This window comes from Rhinatrema bivittatum, chromosome 2 (assembly GCF_901001135.1).
Source record: "Rhinatrema bivittatum chromosome 2, aRhiBiv1.1, whole genome shotgun sequence".
Lineage (NCBI taxonomy): Eukaryota > Metazoa > Chordata > Amphibia > Gymnophiona > Rhinatrematidae > Rhinatrema > Rhinatrema bivittatum.
In genome coordinates, this window is record NC_042616.1 from 84,036,303 (window position 1) to 84,055,429 (window position 19,127).

Sequence of the window (19,127 nt, forward strand, 5' to 3'; positions counted from 1 at the left end):
CTTATTAACAACTTGCTGTCTAGTTGGTGCCTCTTTCTGTTTCCATGTGCGTGCTATCGCCGATCTGGCAGCTATTAAAATTTGTGTAATTAAATAAAAGTTTTCATAAGTCTCATTTATAGTTTGTAAATTTAAGAGAAACAACGCTGGTGTCAGCTGCAGTTTGGTTTTGGTGACTGCATAGATCAAGTTAGCAATATCACACCAAAAAACAACAATTACAGGACATGACCACCACATATGTAAATAAGTGCCATTATGTCCACATTTCCTCCAACATCCAATATCCCATTTAGCTGAAAATTTATGCAACTTACAGGGAGTTATGTGCCATCGATATAGTAATTTATAACCCTGTTCCACTATATTTGCCGAGATAGAACACTGTTTGAGCTGCATAAACCCCTCCTTCCAATATGATTGTCCTCTTAGTTCAGGTATATCTTTTTTCCAATTCATGAGGTGAACAGGTAACTTAGGCAAATCTCCATTTAGTAGTAGATAGATTTTAAATATAACCCTGCCTATGCTTTCAGCCTTTTCACAAAACCCCTCCAGGAGAGTTTTTCCCTGTAATAGATCTCGATTCACATGGGACTGCCCCAAGTAGTGTTTGAGTTGAATAAAAAAGTATTCGTCTGTAGCTAAAAAGCCGTAATGGGACATTAAATCAGAGAAGCCTCTAGTCACACCTCCTTGAGAGACATGCCCCAAAGTTGCACAACCCCCCTCCATCCACCTCTTAGCCACCCCCATAGATTGGCCAGGAGAAAATCCTTTTTGAAAAAAGATTGGTGAACTATAAAAAAATTGGCGATTGCCCACCAACTTAATCTTCCAGGCATCCCACAACGTTAAAGTATGCTGCACCGTAGGTACTATCCACTTAAGTGTTGGTCTGTCTTTTTTCCGGAGCCACAATAAGGAGCCTGGTCCTCCTCACCTAATCAGGTCTCTTTCCAGCCGCACCCATCTCTTCCCCGCTCCTGAAGTATGCCAATGGATGGCCGCCCTCATTTGTGCTGCCACATAGTACCATATTAAACATGGCACACCAAGGCCCCCCCATTGTCTAGGCAAGAAAAGGACTTCCCTGCATACCCTAGGTGGTCTGTGCCTCCAGATAAATCTCATTAACTTCCTTTGCCATACAGTAAAGGACTCCGTCGGAATAGCTATAGGTAATGTTTGAAAAAGGTAATTGAAACACGATAACATATTCATTTTCACTGTCGCTATACGACCCAACCACGATAGCCCCAACCTCTCCCATGCTTGTAAATCCTGTATTATTTTTGGCCATAAGCCCCCATAATTTAGCTGATATAGTTTACTTAGATTCGGGCAAATTTTGACCCCTAAATATTTCAGACTATGATGTACCACTTTAAATGGGAATAACTGATGTAAGCCTAATTGCTGCATGATCCGACCACGTGCGCACCTCAATACTTGTCTCTTTTACATAGTTAACTAAACCTTTATCAATAAGAAACATATCAATTCTCGAATATGAATTATGGGTTGCAGAAAAAAAAGGTATAATCTCTCTCAGTGGTATGTAAATGGCGCCAAATATCCACCAAATCCCATTCTTTCATGAGGGCCTTCAAACATTGTCTATGTGTTTTTGAATATGCCGAACTCCCCGTACTGGTGTCTAAATAGGGATAGCAAGGCATATTAAAATCCCCCCCTATCAATACCATACCTTCAGCCCATTGCCGCAGTACCGCTGCTATCTGATTGAAAAATGGTCCTTGGCCCGCATTTGGTGCATATATATTTACTAATGTGTACAGCTGGTGGCCAATCTTGAATTTCAGAAGCAGATACCCGCCTTCCTGATCCTTGATCACAGTTTGCACATCAACTGTCAAGTTTTTTGAAAAGAGAATTCCTACCCCTTTATACTTCCCTTGAACTGTAGCTGCAGCATAATACTGAACTGGAAAATTTTGAGATATTATAAATTTCTCATGTCGTTTTCGAAGATGTGTCTCCTGGCACAATAAAATATCTGCTTTAGCCTGGATTGCATCCTGTAACAGGCGCTTACGCTTATGATACGTTTGCAGCCCCTTGACATTCCATGAAAGCACTCTAATATTACTAGCCATTAAATCCTATAGCTACTCTCTGTCTTATCCATTCATGTCGAAATGTAATATCCAAACTCCCCCTTCTTCTCTCTCCTCGACTCCTCGCTCCCCAATGACATGGTAAAAGTCCCTTATATTTCCGTCCCCCAAACCCCCCCTTTCCCCCTCCCCACCCCCCCTCTCGTATAAAGTGGGAATGACTGCTCAGAGGCCCTTCTGGGGGCCCCCGCCCGATCTCTTAACAACCATTTCAAACTGTAAAACAGTAAAACACTGATGCAATATATATAAAAGAACAGAAAAAAGTCACCATCTGCTTGTCCAGAGATGCGTTGATCACCAAGGCTCAACTCTTAATCAAAAAAAAAAAAAGAAAGAAACTGTGCCCTCCTAGGCATCAACCGCAGAGCCATATAGTCTATAATCCAGAACCTTCCATGTAGAAATTTATAGGATCTGTGATTCCAAAGAAACATAAGCTGTGAGTAGTATGTCAGTGTGGCGGATCCAAGGATGAGGGAATTAGAACATAAGGTTACTAAGAGCCAAGAGAAACAGTTAAGTATGAGAAAAAATAAGTGTAAGGCTTGCTGGGCAGACTGGATGGACCGGTTGGTCTTCTTCTGCCGTCATTTCTATGTTTCTATATGTTTCTATGATCCTCCCGAATTTCGGCGCAGCCTCTTGCCGCCAGATTGGACCCTTTGCCACCTATGTAAAGTATCCTGCTTGTCTCTCTCCTCATGTGAGAGGTCCTCCGCGTTTACCGTTACTGGCCATCCCGCAGTAGTCAGCACTTTCTTAGCTTCTTCCACCGTCTGTACTCGCACAGCCGAACCTTTTATAGTAAAGGATAGGCCAAAGGGGAATAGCCATTTATATTTGACCTCCCTATTTTGCAGCGTGGTAACAATCTCCTTGAATTCCCTGCGTTTCCTGATAGTGTGAGCAGATAAATCTTGGAACACTTCTACAGGATAGCCTTGCCATTGGATTTCTTTTCTTTGTCTGGCACTGGATAAAACTTTTTCCTTTGTCTGGTATGAATGGAAGCACACTATGATATCGCGGGGAATATTCCCTCTCGGTTTCGCTAGTGCTCTGTGTGCTCTATCAAAGATAATCCCTTTGCTCCCTTCTGGGGGGTCATTATCATATAGAATCAGTTCACATATGTCTTTTATGACTGCTGCGCAATCGGCGTAGGCCGGTTCTTCCGGGACCCCCCGAAATCTTAAATTACCACGTCGGGACCTGTTCTCTAGGTCATCCACCCAGGATCTCAACTCACTATTAGAAGTCTGTAATAGTTTTACTTCTCTTTGTAGGGCTTCCTGGCGGTCCTCCATCTCTCCAATCCGCTGCTCAGCCTCTCCCACCCGGCCTCCGAGTACCTCGTGGTCCTGGCGCAGCTCTCTGATTATGTCTTTAATTTCTCCCCGCAGCAAAGACATCGCTTCTTTCATGTCCCCGACCCACGCTTGAAAGTCTCCCCTCGAGGGGGGAAGCTGTTCCGCTAGCTGTTCTGGCTGCTTGTGCGTCGTTCCTGCCGACACCCGCGGCTCTTCGCCGCCATTTTCTTGGGCTTCCTCCTCCTCCGAAACTGCGCTGGCAGGCCGCGATTTTGTCGGGTCGTAGGAGAAGCATTTTAAATCATTCGTCTTCCTTCTCACTGCCATCCTTAGACACTCTGCCCTTTAATCTGCTTATGTGACTGATTTTTATTCGATCCTGCACCAGATATGCTATATTTTGTAGATCGGGCTCGGGAGCTCTCCTCTTATGCATCCATTTCAGGGAGTGACATCACTTCCCCCATGTAAACTGTTCTTTAGCAAGTAAGCTGAAGAGACTGTCTCCTTTATCCAGTGAGCCAAGAAAAACTTAGAGGAATCCTCTCCTTTATGAGAATCTGCAAACATAATGATTCTACCTGATTTCCTATAAAGACTTTTCACCTCCAAATACCTGTGGAGAACCTAGCAAATATCCATATGATAAAGCAACTTATTCTTACACCAGAGCTTCCCAAATTTTTATCCAATGTGACCCCATTTTAGCAATTGGAAATTCACATGACCCTTGAAGACTACCAAAACAGATTAGCAGGGTGCAGTCCCCCTCCAACAATCATTCCCCGCTTTCCCGATGATCTCCTCTGTTAAAATCCACCCAATGATGAGATTGACATAATTGGCATCACAGAGACTTGGTGGAAGGAGGATAACCAATGGGACAGTGCTATATCAGGGTACAAATTATATCGCAATGATAGGGAGGATCAAATTGGTGGGGGTGTGGCACTTTATGTCCGGGAGGGTATAGAGTCCAACAAGATAAAAATCCTACAAGAGACTAAATGCTCAGTAGAATCTATATGGGTAGGAATCCCATGTGTGTTGGGAAAGAGTATAGTGATAGGAGTATACCACCGTCCACCTGGACAAAATGGTCAGACAGTGGATGAAATGCTAAGAGAAATCAGGGAAGCAAATCAATTTGGCAGTGTAATAATAATGGGAAATTACAATTACCCCAATATTGACTGGGTAAATATAACATCAGGACTTGCTAGAGACATAAAGTTCCTGGATGTAATAAATGATTGCTTCATGGAGCAAATGGTTCAGGAACCAACAAGAGAGGGAGCTATTTTAGATTTAATTCTTAGTGGAACGCAGGATTTGGTGAGAGAGGTAACGGTGGTGGGGCCACTTGGCAACAGTGATCATAACATGATCAAATTTAAACTAATAACTGGAAAGGGGACAATAAGTAAATCTGAAACTTTAACACTAAATTTTCAAAAAGGAAACTTTGATAAAATGAGAAAAATAGAAAAAAACTGAAAGGTGAAGCTGCAAAGGTTAAAAGTGGTCAACAGGCTTGGACATTGTTTAAAAATACAATCCTAGAGGCGCAGTCCATATGTATTCCGTGATTTAAGAAAGGTGGAAGGAAGGCAAAACGATTACCATCATGGATAAAAGGTGAGGTGAAGAGGCTATTTTAGCCAAAAAACTTCCTTCAAAAATTAGAAGAAGGATCCATCTGAAGAAAATAGGATAAAACATAAGCATTGTAAAGTTAAGTGTAAAACATTGATAAGACAGGCGAAGAGAGAATTTGAAATGAAGTTGGCCATAGAGGCAAAAACTCATAATAAAAACTTTTAAAAATATATCCAAAGCAAGAAACCTGTGAGGGAGTCGGTTGGCCCATTAGATGACCGAGGGGTTAAAGGGGCTCTTAGGGAAGATAAGGCCATTGCAGAAAGACCTAATGAATTCTTAGCCTCCGTGTTTACTAATGAGAATGTTGGGGAGATACCAGTTCCAGAGATGGTTTTCAGGGGTGATGAGTCAGACGAACTGAACGAAATCACTGTGAACCTGGAAGATGTAGTAGGCCAGATTGACAAACTAAAGAGTAGTAAATCACCTGGACCAGATGGTATGCATCCTAGGGTACTGAAGGAACTCAAAAATGAAATTTCTAATTTATTAGTTAAAATTTGTAACCTATCATTAAAATCATCCATTGTACCTGAAGACTGGAGGGTGGCTAATGTAACTCCAATATTTAAAAAAGGCTCCAGGGGCGATCCGGGTAACTATAGACCAGTGAGCCTGAGTTCAGTGCTGGGAAAATAGTGGAAACTATTCTCAAGATCAAAATCGTAGAGCATATAGAAAGACATGATTTAATGGAACACAGTCAACATGGATTTACCCAAGGGAAGCCTTGCCTAACAAATCTGCTTCATTTTTTTGAAGGGGTTAATAAACATGTGGATAAAGGTGAACCGGTAGATGTAGTGTATTTGGATTTTCAGAAGGCGTTTGACAAAGTCCCTCATGAGAGGCTTCTAAGAAAACTAAAAAGTCATGTGATAGGAGGTGATGTCCTTTCGTGGATTACAAACTGGTTAAAAGACAGGAAACAGAGAGTAGGATTAAATGGTCAATTTTCTCAGTGGAAAAGGGTAAACAGTGGAGTGCCTCAGAGATCTGTACTTGGACCGGTGCTTTTCAATATATATATATATATATAAATGATCTGGAAAGGAATACGACGAGTAAGGTTATCAAATTTGCGGATGATACAAAATTATTCAGAGTAATTAAATCACAAGCAGACTGTGATACATTACAGGATGACCTTGCAAGACTGGAAGATTGGGCATCCAAATAGCAGATGAAATTTAATGTGGACAAGTGCAAGGTGTTGCATATAGGGAAAAATAACCCTTGCTGTAGTTACACGATGTTAGGTTTCATATTAGGAGCTACCACCCAGAAAAAGATCTAGGCATCATAGTGGATAATACTTTAAAATCATCAGCTCAGTGTGCTGCAGCAGTCAAAAAAGCAAACAGAATGTTAGGAATTATTAGGAAGGGAATGGTTAATAAAACGGAAAATGTCATAATGCCTCTCTATCACTACATGGTGAGACCACACCTTGAATACTGTGTACAATTCTGGTTGCAGTATCTCAAAAAAGATATAGTTGCGATGGAGAAGGTACAGAGAAGGGCAACCAAAATGATAAAAGGGATGGAACAGCTCCCCTATGAGGAAAGGCTGAAGAGGTTAGGGCTGTTCAGCTTGGAGAAGAGACAGCTGAGGCGGGATATGATAGAGGTCTTTAAGATCATGATAGGTCTTGAACGAGTAGATGTGACTCGGTTATTTTCACTTTCGAATAATAGAAGGACTAGGGAACATTCCATGAAGTTAGCAAGTAGCACATTTAAGACTAATCGGAGAAAATTATTTTTCACTCAGTGCACAATAAAGCTCTGGAATTTGTTGCCAGAGGATGTGGTTAGTGCAGTTAGTGTAGCTGGGTTAAAAAAAGGTTTGGATAAGTTCTTGGAGGAGAAGTCCATTAACGGCTATTAATCAAGTTTACTTAGGGAATAGCCACTGCTATTAATTGCATCAGTAGCATGGGATCTTCTTGGTGTTTGGGTAATTGCCAGGTTCTTGTGGCCTGGTTTGGCCTCTGTTGGAAACAGGATGCTGGGCTTGATGGACCCTTGGTCTGACCCAGCATGGCAATTTCTTATGTTCTTATGTTCTCTCCAGTTAATCCTCTCTGTGAATCTCTGCCTGTCCAGAGGAAGTCCTCTGCCAATCTTTGCCCCTTTAACTGATTCCCTTTTACACCCCCCAGCTCCTCTTACTTCTTAGCCCTTCCAGTTTCTCACCACTTTCAGCCCTTTTTGCATGCTCTAGCTGATCCCCTGTTACCCCCATGCCCTTCTTATAACCCCCAACTGATGCTATGTCATCCCCATTCTCTCTCTCATCTCTCAGCCTCCTCTCCTCCCCTCTAATGCTTCTCTCATACATTCCCCAGCTGATCACCACTCAACCCCCAGCTCTTCTACGACCATGCCATGCTGGGTAAGACCAAGGTCCATCAACATTGGCCAGTCCAAATCACAAGTACCTAACAGATCCCAATAGCTGATATGTTTCACACTCAGGGATAAGCACTGGCTTTCCCAATTCTATCTGGCTAATAAGTGTTTATGAAATTTTCATTCAGGAACTTGTCCAACCTCTTTTTGAACCATATTATGTTAGTTGCCTTGAACAATCATATGACAACAGATTCTATAGCTTGTTTGTGTGCTGTGAAACAAAATACTTCCTAAGATTTGTTTTAAATCTGACAATTGAGAGTTTCAAGGAGTGTCTCCTTGTCCTAGTGTTGCTTGAAAGGTTAAATAACAGGTCCATATTTACCCATTCCACACTGTTCATGAATTTATACATCCCAATCATATCCCCTGAAAGGAATGATGTGAGCTTAAGCGTCTTGCTGCAGCACAATTGATGCAAACTCACGGGCGGGCCCACAAAGTCTGTGCTGACAGCTGGAGAATGCTATTTGGTCCAAAAACAATCCAGAAATTGGGGCAGGTAAAGTTCAAGACTAGGATCAAGTCCAAGCAGCAAGCAAGGGGTATGTCAAAGACCAAGGCTGGGGTCAGAACCGGAGAGACTGGCCAGAGCAGAGAAGAGACAGGGGAACAGAGATGAAAAAACCAGGAGACAAGGCATAACTAGACTCCGAGGACAAGGGTAAGACAAACAGGGTGGAGAGACAGAGAAAGGGCATGGCTGAAAGGCAAGCTGGATGAGGCAAGGCTGAAGGTAAGTTGGACAAGGTAAGGCTGAAGGCAGGCTTGAGGATACAAGGCTGAAGACTGGCTTGACAAGGCAGGGTTGAAGTGAGGAGACAAGTTGCTGAGGCACCAGTCAGTAGCACGGCTCGGGTGACATCATCTGCTGGCGCCTGTCCTAGGAATTCCCACCTCAGGGCTAACAAAGGCTGGTGCACGCACCTAGGGGGGGAGCTCCAGAAGAAGATGGTAGCATCATCCGTGCCTTGTGGCAGGTCCAGGCATTGGTGGCATTGGATGAATGAAGCTGCTTGCAGAAGTGTCCAACGAGTGGCAAACATAACAGTATCCCCTTCTAAGCCCCCTCCCCAAAACTCTTTTGATTTCTGGGGGGACCTTGATGGTACATATTTACCATCTGGGGACTTGGGAGGCTTGACAAGAGTTCCAGGTATTCTTTGGTTTACAGGTGGATGTAAAGGAGTATATGCTGGCTGAATCTTTTCTGCAGGCAAAAATCCTTCGGAGAGAAAGGAACGTTGTTTATGTATCCTAGGATCATTGTGTTGGATGAGGACAGCCCATGCCTTCTTGGCAGTGGCCTCTACCTCCATGACAATGGGCTTCAAGAGTTTTGAGCAGCCAGTATCCTTGCAGGACACTGAGAGGTGAATCTTAAGACCCGTGTACGTTTGCCAGCATGCGCAAATGGACGCAGCAATTTTATAACATACATCTGTATATGTGTATATATGCCCATGTGTTATAAAATTGGCTATATGCATGTACATGTGCACACAATTTTATATTGATGCCTGCATGTGTGTGCATATGTTGCCTTGAGCGCATAAGTGGGGGGAATTTTAGTAGCTATGTGCACCGACGTAATAGCTCTTTTTTCCAGTTCATTCCTAGTTTGCCCCGGTAAAGAAGAGTACTTCCTAATCCCACTAGCTAACTTGATTCCCTTTTACCCTATTAGCCCCAACCTTTAAAATCCCACTGACTAGTCTATTATTTTTTGTTACATGTCTTACATGCCGTCCATAGCAAAAGTAGTTAAATTAGGGGACCCTGGCATGCTTATTTTATTTGACAGACTTGGCCTCCCATGACCTGCCCATGCCCTGCTCAGACCCCGCTCACTCCACACCCCTTTTTTCTTTCTATGATTTGTTCAAGCAGTAGGAGATATATGCGTACATGCATGGGTTTTAAAATCCGCACGGCGTGCCAAGTCACGTGCATATCTCCCGCCTTCGGCGCACATAGGGGTTTTAAAATCAACAAGGAAAGTTCTAGGTTGTGGCTCATAGCATAGATCAGTAAGCAATGTATACCAGAGTGGCAGATCCAATAGATCAGGTAAGGTGGTCTGGAGCAGGGTGACTGGAGGCAATGATGGGGTGCTCCTGGCAGGAATGAACCCAGTGGCTGATCTGTAAAGTGGCCCAGTCAATAGACTGTTGGTGGAGTCTGAGCCGGGGTAGTGTTACGCTTGAGCAATGGTCCGATGTCGTGAACACCACCCATAAGGGTAGCTCCAGGTGGAGAGAGACAGGGATGGCTGGAAGGTCTCTGACGATGGCTGTGAATAGATGGAGCAAGGTACTGGCTGGGAACAAGTCAAAGTCCAGGCAGGGTCAAGGCAGGCGGCAAGCAGACAGAGTCAAGTCCAGGCAGAGTCTAGGCAGGCGGCAGGCGGCAGGCAACAGTGTCAAGGTCCAGGCAGGGTCAAGGAATCTTATAGCAAGGTAGAAAGCCCGAAGGCCACACACACACGGCAAGGCCGAGGGCCCGAAGACCACACACACACAGCAAGGCAAGGCAGAGGGCCCGAAGGCCACACACACACGGCAGGGCAAGGCAGAGGGCCTGAAGGCCACACACACACAGCAAGGCAAGGCAGAAGGCCCGAAGGCCACACACATGCAGCAAGGCAAGGCAGAAGGCCCGAAGGCCACACACACACAGCAAGGCAAGGCAGAAGGCCCGAACGCCATACACATGGCAAGGCAAGGCAAGGCAGAAGACCCGAAGGTCACACGCACAGCAAGGCAAGGCAGAAGGCCCGAAGGCCACACGCACGGCAAGGCAAGGAAGGCTAGAGCAGGGAGCCCAGGCGAGCTCGATGCCGAAGCACCGAGGGAACTGCCAGGCAGGGTTATAAGGGGAAGTCCAGAACATAGAGTAAACAAGGAAGATGGACTGGGCCAGTCAGGAGAGCCTGCTCTTGAAGGACCCCTGGTGGTGAGGCGGTTGCACAGCAGCAATAACCGTAACAGGTAGTCCGAGAGCAACAGGATTGGTTGCCTTGGGTAGCATGAAGAATTTGAGGTTTTCTTGATGTGAACCAATCTGTATGGTGATAGGCAAGGTGGCCATGGTCACATGACCAGGCAGAGGTTCGCTATAGATGGAAGAAATAATAGAGGGTGTGGTCAAGGTAGTAGTAGGGCACCCACACTGGCATAACAGCAATTCCTGAATAAAATTGCTCCCTATTCCAGGGTCCAGTAAGGCTTCAGTCTTAATGGAATGTTCCCTGAAGGCGAGAGTGGAAGCTAGATGTTTGAAAACCATCTTCTCGACTAAGCCTCCATTCACGGGATTTCATAGTTTTTTGGAGCAATGGTTAGCGAAATGTTCCTGTGCTGCACAGTAGAGGCAGAGGTTATGTAGTCTTTGTCTCTGTTTCTTCTCATCGGATAGCTGTGCCCTGCCCAATTGCATGGGTTCTTTGAAGGCGACAAACCTCAAAGGGTCTGAGACTGGTTCTAGGGGGTTCAGAAGCTTAGGAGCCACATGAGTGGATTGATGGGATGTCTTAGAAGAAGATGTCTTCTCTCTAGCTTGTTCTTGAAATCTTAAATCAACTTGGGAGGCCAAGGCAATAAATGCTTCCAGGAACAGAGAAAGATCCTGAGCCACCAGTTCCTCTTTTATTCTTCCAGATAATCCCTGCCAGAAGATGGCAGTTTGTCTGTTTTCACCCCATCCAAGCTCGGAGGCTAAAATTCAGAATTCCACTGCATACTCGCCCACAGTGTGAATGTCTTAACGAATACAAAGTAGTTCCAAGGCAGTGGAAGAAACACATCTGAACTTGTCAAAGATTAGGCAGAACTGACGTATGAAGTTATCCAAATTTCTAAGCAAAATCATCTTGCTTGCAAGGAGGCTCAGCGGCCGCATGAGTCTCCTTGCGCCCGGGGGCATTGGCTCCCCTCGGGATACCACTGCTCGCGTCTGCCCCTAATACCTTGGAAACTTTATTTAAAAAAAAAAATAATTGACGTCACAGGATTGACCGGCCCACTGGGGGAAGCCCAATCCCCCGATAGGTCAATCCGCCCCTGTTTACAAGGGATGGCTTACGTTCGGGGGAGGTCTTATATTTAGGAATTCAGCAAAATCTCTACTAGGTCTTATTTTTGGGGGATGTCTTATTTTCGGGGAAACATGGTATCTGTTCGCGAAATTGGACAAGTGCCTAGTTTGAAAAATCCAGCTTACCCTTTCTGGGGTACATAATCTCCCAACAAGGGTTCTCAATGGATCCTGTGAAATTAAAAGGAATCCAAGACTGGCCACAACCCGTGGGTCTGAAGGCACTTCAACGTTTTCTAGGATTCACGAATTACTACCGCCTCTTTATACCGCACTACTCTACGTTAGCGGCTCCTCTTACAGCTTTAACCCGTAAGGGTCAGGACACCCAAAACTGGACCCCGGAGGCTATTTCTGCCTTTCATCACCTCAAAGAGGCTTTCTTAACTGGATCCTGTCTCCATCATCCGGACCCTAATCGCTCCTTCCTGGTTGAGATAGATGGCTCCCGGATTGGAGCGGGGGCGGTCCTGAACCAACGCTCTGGCACAAATTCTCTGCTGCAGAACAAAATTACAGCATTGGAGACCATGAGTTACTCGCCATCAAGCTGGTTTTGGAGGAATGGTGCCCATGGCTAGAGGGCGCCCAACATAAATTTACAATATTCACAGATCATAAAAACCTGGAACACTTGAGCCAAGCCCAATGTCTCAATGCCTGTCAAGCCCAATGGGCTCTGTTCTTTTCCAGATTTAACTTCAAGCTTCGCTACTGCCCAGCAGAGAAAAATCTCCGGGCAGATGCCCTATCACGTTCATTTGAACCTGAAGACAAACCTGATGAACCCGGTCATATTATTGACCCAGCCTGCATTTGTCTTTCGGCTACTCATCCTGTTCCTACTGGGAAAACTGTGGTGCCCCGTCGACTCCATGAATGAGTCCTCCAGTGGGCACATGACTCTAAGTTTGCTGGTCACACAGGGTGAGCGTGAACCTTAGTGCTGTTTCAGCAGTTCTTCTGGTAGTCCACTATGGTCTCTGATGCTAAAGCGTACGTTGATTCCTGCAGTACCTGCGCTCAACAGATACTCCCAGTCGGGCGACCTTGGGGTTTACTCCAGCCACTTCCAGCTCCCGAAGAACCGTGGACACATCTTTCCACGGATTTCATCGTGGATTTGCCACTATCTAAAGGCCACACGGTCATATGGGTTACAATTGACAGATTCTCCAAAATGGCCCATTTCATTCCACTACCAGGCCTACCATCTGCACCCAAATTGGCACGCCTGTTCTTTCGACACATCTTTCAGCTACATGGCTTATCCAAGGACATTGTTTCTGACAGAGGCCCACAATTCATCACCAGATATTGGCGCGCCCTTTGTAAAATGTTTGGCATTCACATCAGTTTAACAACAGCATACCATCCTCAAGCCAATTGGCAAGGCGAGCATACAAACCGCTCCTTGAAGTCCTTCCTCCGTGCATATATAAATGATCGTCAGGACAATTGGTCGGAGCTTCTTCCTTGGGCGGAGTTCTCCCACAACTCCCTCATTGCCGCTGCCATGGGAAACAACCACGACCACTGCTACCCATACCATTGTCAGTGCTTTCTCCTGCTGCACAAGCCATTGCTGATGCCCTCAAGGCCCTTTGAGGGTATCAGACGAATCTTCGCTTACGCCAAGCCGCTTCCTGGGCCAAGAGATCTGCTGACAGCCATCGATGCTCAGCTCCTGAGTTCCTTCCGGGCCAGAAAGTCTGGTTAAGCACCCGTTATATTCAACTCAAGATACCTTCTCAGAGGTTTGCACCAAGGTATATTGGACCTTTTCCAATCATTCGTCGTGTCGGACCAGTAACTTACCAACTCCAGCTGCCGCCTACATTGGGAATCCACAATATGGTCCACGTATCACTCCTAAAACCTGTGGTCCTATGCTGGCCTTTATGAAAAGCTCCTGCACCTCATCCACTGGTTGCGGAGACCGACACCACTTATAAGGTCCACGAAGTCCTTAATGTTCGCTGTAGGGGCCGCCAGTGGGAATACCTCCTTTCTTGGGAGGGTTACAGCCCTGAAGAAAATTCGTGGGAGCCAGCCTGTAACATACTGGATAAGAAACTCCTCCTCCAGTTTCATCGTGCCCATCTGGGCAAACCCAGACTTCCAAGGGGGGGGGGCATAGAGGGGGGGTACTGATACATGCGTCGGCTGCAGCAGACCCGCAGCTCAGCCCCCTCACCTCTTTCAAAGTGATCAGCATCTGGTCCCTCGTCTCTGGTGGCTGTGGGCCGCTGGCTCCATCCTCGGGCCACCCCTGGGACCTCCTGCTCTGCTGCAGCTCCTGATGCTCCGCATCGGTCCTCTCTGCACAGCTAGTCCTCAAATAGAGCCCGCGGTGGGAACCTGGCCGCAGCCCCGGATGATGACGTCGGCAGAGCTCCGGTATATAAGCTCGGGCTCCGCTCTCTCAAATTGCCTTTGCAACAGGTCCCTTCACTAGTTCAGTACTCGTTGCCTCTTCAGTTCCTGGTTCCTGATCCTGATTGCCTTAGTTCCTGTTTCCTTGTTCCTGTGTTCCTGTTCCTTCATCTCTCCTTTGGATTGCTAACCTGGTTTGACGTCTGCATTGCCTGACTACTCCGTTGCCTCTCTCCAGCCCCGGACCTCTGCATTGCCTGACTACTCTGTTGCCTCTCTCCAGCCCCGGACCTCTGCATTGCCTGACTACTCCGTTGTCTCTCTCCAGCCCCGGACCTCTGCATTGCCTGACTACTCTGTTGCCTCTCCCCAGCCCCAGACCTCTGCATTGCCTGACTACTCCGTTGCCTCTCTCCAGCCCCCGACCTCTGCATCGCTTGACTACGCCGTTGCTTCTCTCCAGACCTGGGCTTCTGCTTCATCTGACCATCCTTTTGACGTTCTCCTCATCCAGACCTCAGCCTTGCCTGCCACTGCTTCCAGACTGCCACCAGCCCTGATCCCAGCTTGCTTAAAGACGCCTCTTCAGCCTTTGTCCTGGACGTGGTTCATTCAGGCTTCAGCCTGCTCTTGCTCGGGCGCCCTCTGTAAGACTGTGTTCCTACTGGCGCCTGGGTCTCTGGGACTTTGCCTCGTCCAGTACAGACTGATACCTACACTAGTTGCTGCCTCTGGGCTGACCTGATCCACCCATCAACGACTACTGATGGAAGCCACCTAAGTCCAGCCAGCCCCAGCACCCAAAGGCTCAACCCACGGGGAATGAGGGCTGGTATTGGTGAAGCGTCAGCCAGCCTCCGTTCATCAGCCCTCTCTGCCTGCCAACGGTGGGGACCCGTAGGATACCTCCTACGTGTAGCGTCAACCCCACCTCGGCCCAAGGGTCCACCTCCGGCGCAATACCTAAATTCCTTGGTACCTCCATAATTTGATATCCATAACTGACAGAAACACAGTCAGGTAAACTGCTTCATACACAAACATCGATATGATCTCACAACTCTCTCTTCAGACAGAACAAAGGCTAAAAATGCATCTTTTGAATTACTATACCTCAGTTGTAGCCATTTCTGTAAATGTATTCAGGGCGACTTCTACATTCACTTTGTCCTTGGTAGCCATCAGGCAGTGGTTCTGGAGCATTATAAGCTGATCTTGTCCTTGTGTTGTACGAGGATGGAATTCTTTAAGTAATTTCTCTGCTGTACGTAGACCATATTGCTCATACTCCTTCCTTTCTGTTGAATTGCTATTAAAATAAAACTCGTAAATTACTATGTACCTAGATTCTGTTATTGTACATTAGCTTTGAGAAATCACCATTACCTACAAAAATATTTTTGTAATTGCTCTCTAAAGCTAATACTTTTATTGGATTCACATATGTGGGTCACACTGTACAGCATGTAACACACAATAGCATATCACATATATAGGTGTGAATCCACAAGAATTTGCTTACCTGTAATTAGAATTCTTGAAGAGAGACAGGAGATGAGCCACAGGACTCTGTTCTTTGCTAGATTAAAATAGCTTTCCAAGTTGACACTTTAGAATCTTGAAGCTATTGAGCTGGTTGCTAAGAAATCAGGTAGCCACACTGTCAGCAATCTGCTCAAACCCCTAGAGAACCTGATCTTGCTTTGATCAAAGGAATAAGGCTATTCTTCATACAAAATATCTATGAGTGCTAGCAACACACACCAGATCTGATATTTAGGATATGAATCGGGATTTACAAACTTCTGCCATCTGGATGTTTAGATCCCTCATGTACAAGACAATAAGAAGACTGATATATTAAAAAGCAAACATTTTTGCCAAAATGTGCTGGTACCATGCAAAGCTTTTCATACAGTACCAGCTCTTTTAAATAATATTCTAATTGTTTTTCAGGATAACATTTTGCAAAAAAAGTCCATGTAAAATAAGACTTTTTTTTGTAAAAAAACTTAACTACACCTCCATGAGGTTTTTGTGAGATCTTTCATACAACATTGCTAATGAGCTGAATTAAATGATTTTACAGCTCATGAATTATTTTGTACAATTTTTGCAAACAGCTTTGAAATGCAAAATTATGATGGTAACTTTCAAATGGGCATGTGGGCAAACATATACATGTTTGTGTTGGTGCTCGCCCAGATATGCGGCAATTTTATAATGTGCAAACACATATGCAAGCATGTTATAAAATAGCCTAAGTGCACGTATATGTGCACCTAATTTTAAGCGCCTAGCAGCATAAATTTGTTTATGGAGGTGCAAATGAGGGTATTTTATAAACGATGCACATCCAGCCAATGACCAGTTTCACCAGTTTGCCCAGTATTCAGCTATAGCCTCCAACCCACCCCCCACCTGGTTTTTTAACCTGGATTCCCTCTGGTTACCCTAGATCCCTCAAACACTTCACAGATGCCAATACATTTTATTTTTCAGACTTACACCTCATCCATACAGAAGTAAAGTTACGCAGCACTGGATCTGGACATGTGTCCAGGCACATATCTACTTGGGCACACATCTATTGGCCACACCCTAAAATGTCCATACCCCACCCTCTTTTTGGCCAATGCAAGATATTCGCGCATTGGTATTTGTGCATGCATCTGGCCGCCTTATAAACCTGGGTGGAGACGTGCAAGTGCCTTATGCACACCCATCTACTGATTTCAGCACGGATCCAGCTTTGAAAATCCACCTTTATATTTGTAAAAGTAGAAAATAGTGTGCAAAGAAACCCAGCAAACATGATTACATACTCTATTTGTCTTTCTTTTTCGCTCATAATTGTATTGGTAACATTTTTTCCACTTTAGAACATCAGCCTCTAGAAGTGTTATATGAAAAGGTGCAAGCAAAACAATATTACACATTGCCCATAGGATTAACAAAATCACTTTAAAAGGGAAGATACATAAGAAAAAGTATACAATTTGGAGCATTATTCAATGTACTATTAGCATCCAAACCTCCATGTTAGCTTTACAATGAATATGATCATCTTTGAATCAATCACATGATAAAAATGTGTTCCAATCAAAACCTGTACAAGGATTTATTTTTTTAAATATAATTTTATTTTATGGATATGATTAGGGAACACATTGAGCATGGCTGTGCCACTGATGTGCAAGTATGTATGATTACCCCTATTTTCACTTTTTTTTTCTCAAGATTTTGATTCCTTACTAATGTTCATGAGTACCGACTGATGGAATATATGTTACAAATTAACATTGTGGTGGCATTTTGATAGTATGGAATAGTCACTTGACCTCTGGAGGAGGTGGTGAAGACAAAACTAGTCAAAGAATTCAAAGGAGCATGGGATAAACACTGGATTCCTAAAGGCTAGAGGATGAAAATGAGGAAAATGATGCATGGGGATAACTTGCTGGTGTGGCAGTTACTACCCTTAATAGAAGGCATGGGGATTACTACCCTTAATCAATAAGGCTTGATGCTTTGATGCAACTGCAAGATTGCTCTCCACTTCAATAGGGGAAAAAGGGGAATTGGATTCAGACAACAACTGAGGGCCCACCCGACTTTTACGGTCTGGGGGACTGATAAGCATGGGGGTAACCTGCACAGAGCAGCAGTTACTACGCTTAACAGAAGGCATGACCCTTAACTAATAAGCCTTGATGCAACTACAACATCGCTCTCCACTTTGACGGCAGGGGGTGGGGTGGTAGAGAGGAATTGGATTCAAACAACCAACACAGGTCATGACTTTTAGTCTGGGGTACTGATATACAAACATAAGGGAAAAAGCACAGGACTGCTTCAACAGCCAAGTTCATAAGCAATGCAGGATAAGCAGCACTGTCTGAATTTTCAAGAAGGCTCATCACCCAATAAAAGAGAAACATAGGGGTAAACGACACAGCGTAGCAGATACTACCATAAGAAGTTTGCTGGGCAGACTGGCTGGACCATTTGGTCTTTTTCTGCCATCATTACATTGTTACTATATGTGTTTCTGTGGATCTCTTTCAATCATAAATTTCAGAGCTATGGTTTGCTACTGGCGGCTTTCAGATATTCTCTTTTTGTTGTAAAATATACTAAAAACCTACACCCCCTAATCAATATTTTTGTTCTTTTTTTATTTTATTTCTTTAATTCAAATTGTATATCCCTCAACAAGAGTAAAAATTCACAAATCTTTCTGTAAAGACAAAAATCCTTTCTCAAAAATTTTTTTATGATGGACAGTGGTTGTTTCATAAACTTCAATGGGTACCATCCAGGTTACCCTGCTTGTTACTTTTAATCACGAACAAACCACCGGCCACCTATTTTTCTTTAATTATTTATTTTCTCAAACAGATTTTTTAGAATTCATTGTGAATTTTTTGTCTAAAAATGGGAACAGTCAACCGCTTTTTCAGAAGGCAAATCTTTCCATTAAATAATTACTTTGTTGCGGTCCGCTCCGCGACCCTCGTGTCCCGGCCCTTACCTCAAAGTTCTAGCTGGGCCACTCGATGCCTGAACCAGCTCTTTATGCATTTAGTGGCTAAAAATTTTCAAAAGGGAACCACGCAGGTAGTTTCCTTTTGAAAGCTGACTGCAGTGTATGTGGGTTAAAAGTGCCTGTGTGCATTGAAAAAAATGCAGTTGAGTCTAAATTGCCTTGTACCTAATTTTCAAAGCAAAATGATGTGGGTAGTCTTCCTTTGTAAAGTACTCACAGACTCTACAGCTGCTTTTTCTGCAGGCAGATTTTTACTGGAAAACAATATGCATAGATTTTAAAATCATAGCCATTCATGTTGTTTTCCAACCATGCTGTAAACATTAGGGATGTGCAGATAAAAAGTTTATGTTCATAAGTCCATAAGTCGAAAAGGGGGGTCAATTTCGGTCAATATGGACATATGGAGAATTCCATAAGTTGAGTCTATGTCCATACGTGCACCGGTTCCCTAAATAAAAATTTAAACCCCTCACCCTCCTTAATCCCCCCCCCAAGACTTACCAAAATTCCCTGGTGGTCCAGCGGGGAGTCAGGAAGCCATTCCTCTATTCCTTTGCGAGGAGCACGT

At 44.5% G+C, this 19,127-nt stretch overlaps 1 protein-coding gene across 1 annotated transcript in view; it reads right to left on the reverse strand.

The window, feature by feature from the left end:
* TTC21A (tetratricopeptide repeat domain 21A) overlaps positions 1-19,127 on the reverse strand; it is a 406,154-nt gene that overhangs the window by 24,464 nt on the left and 362,563 nt on the right. Inside the window, exon 25 of the mRNA XM_029588390.1 lies at positions 15,121-15,316. Within this exon, the coding sequence (XP_029444250.1) occupies positions 15,121-15,316 (196 nt within the window). The remainder of the gene's footprint in view (positions 1-15,120; positions 15,317-19,127) is intronic.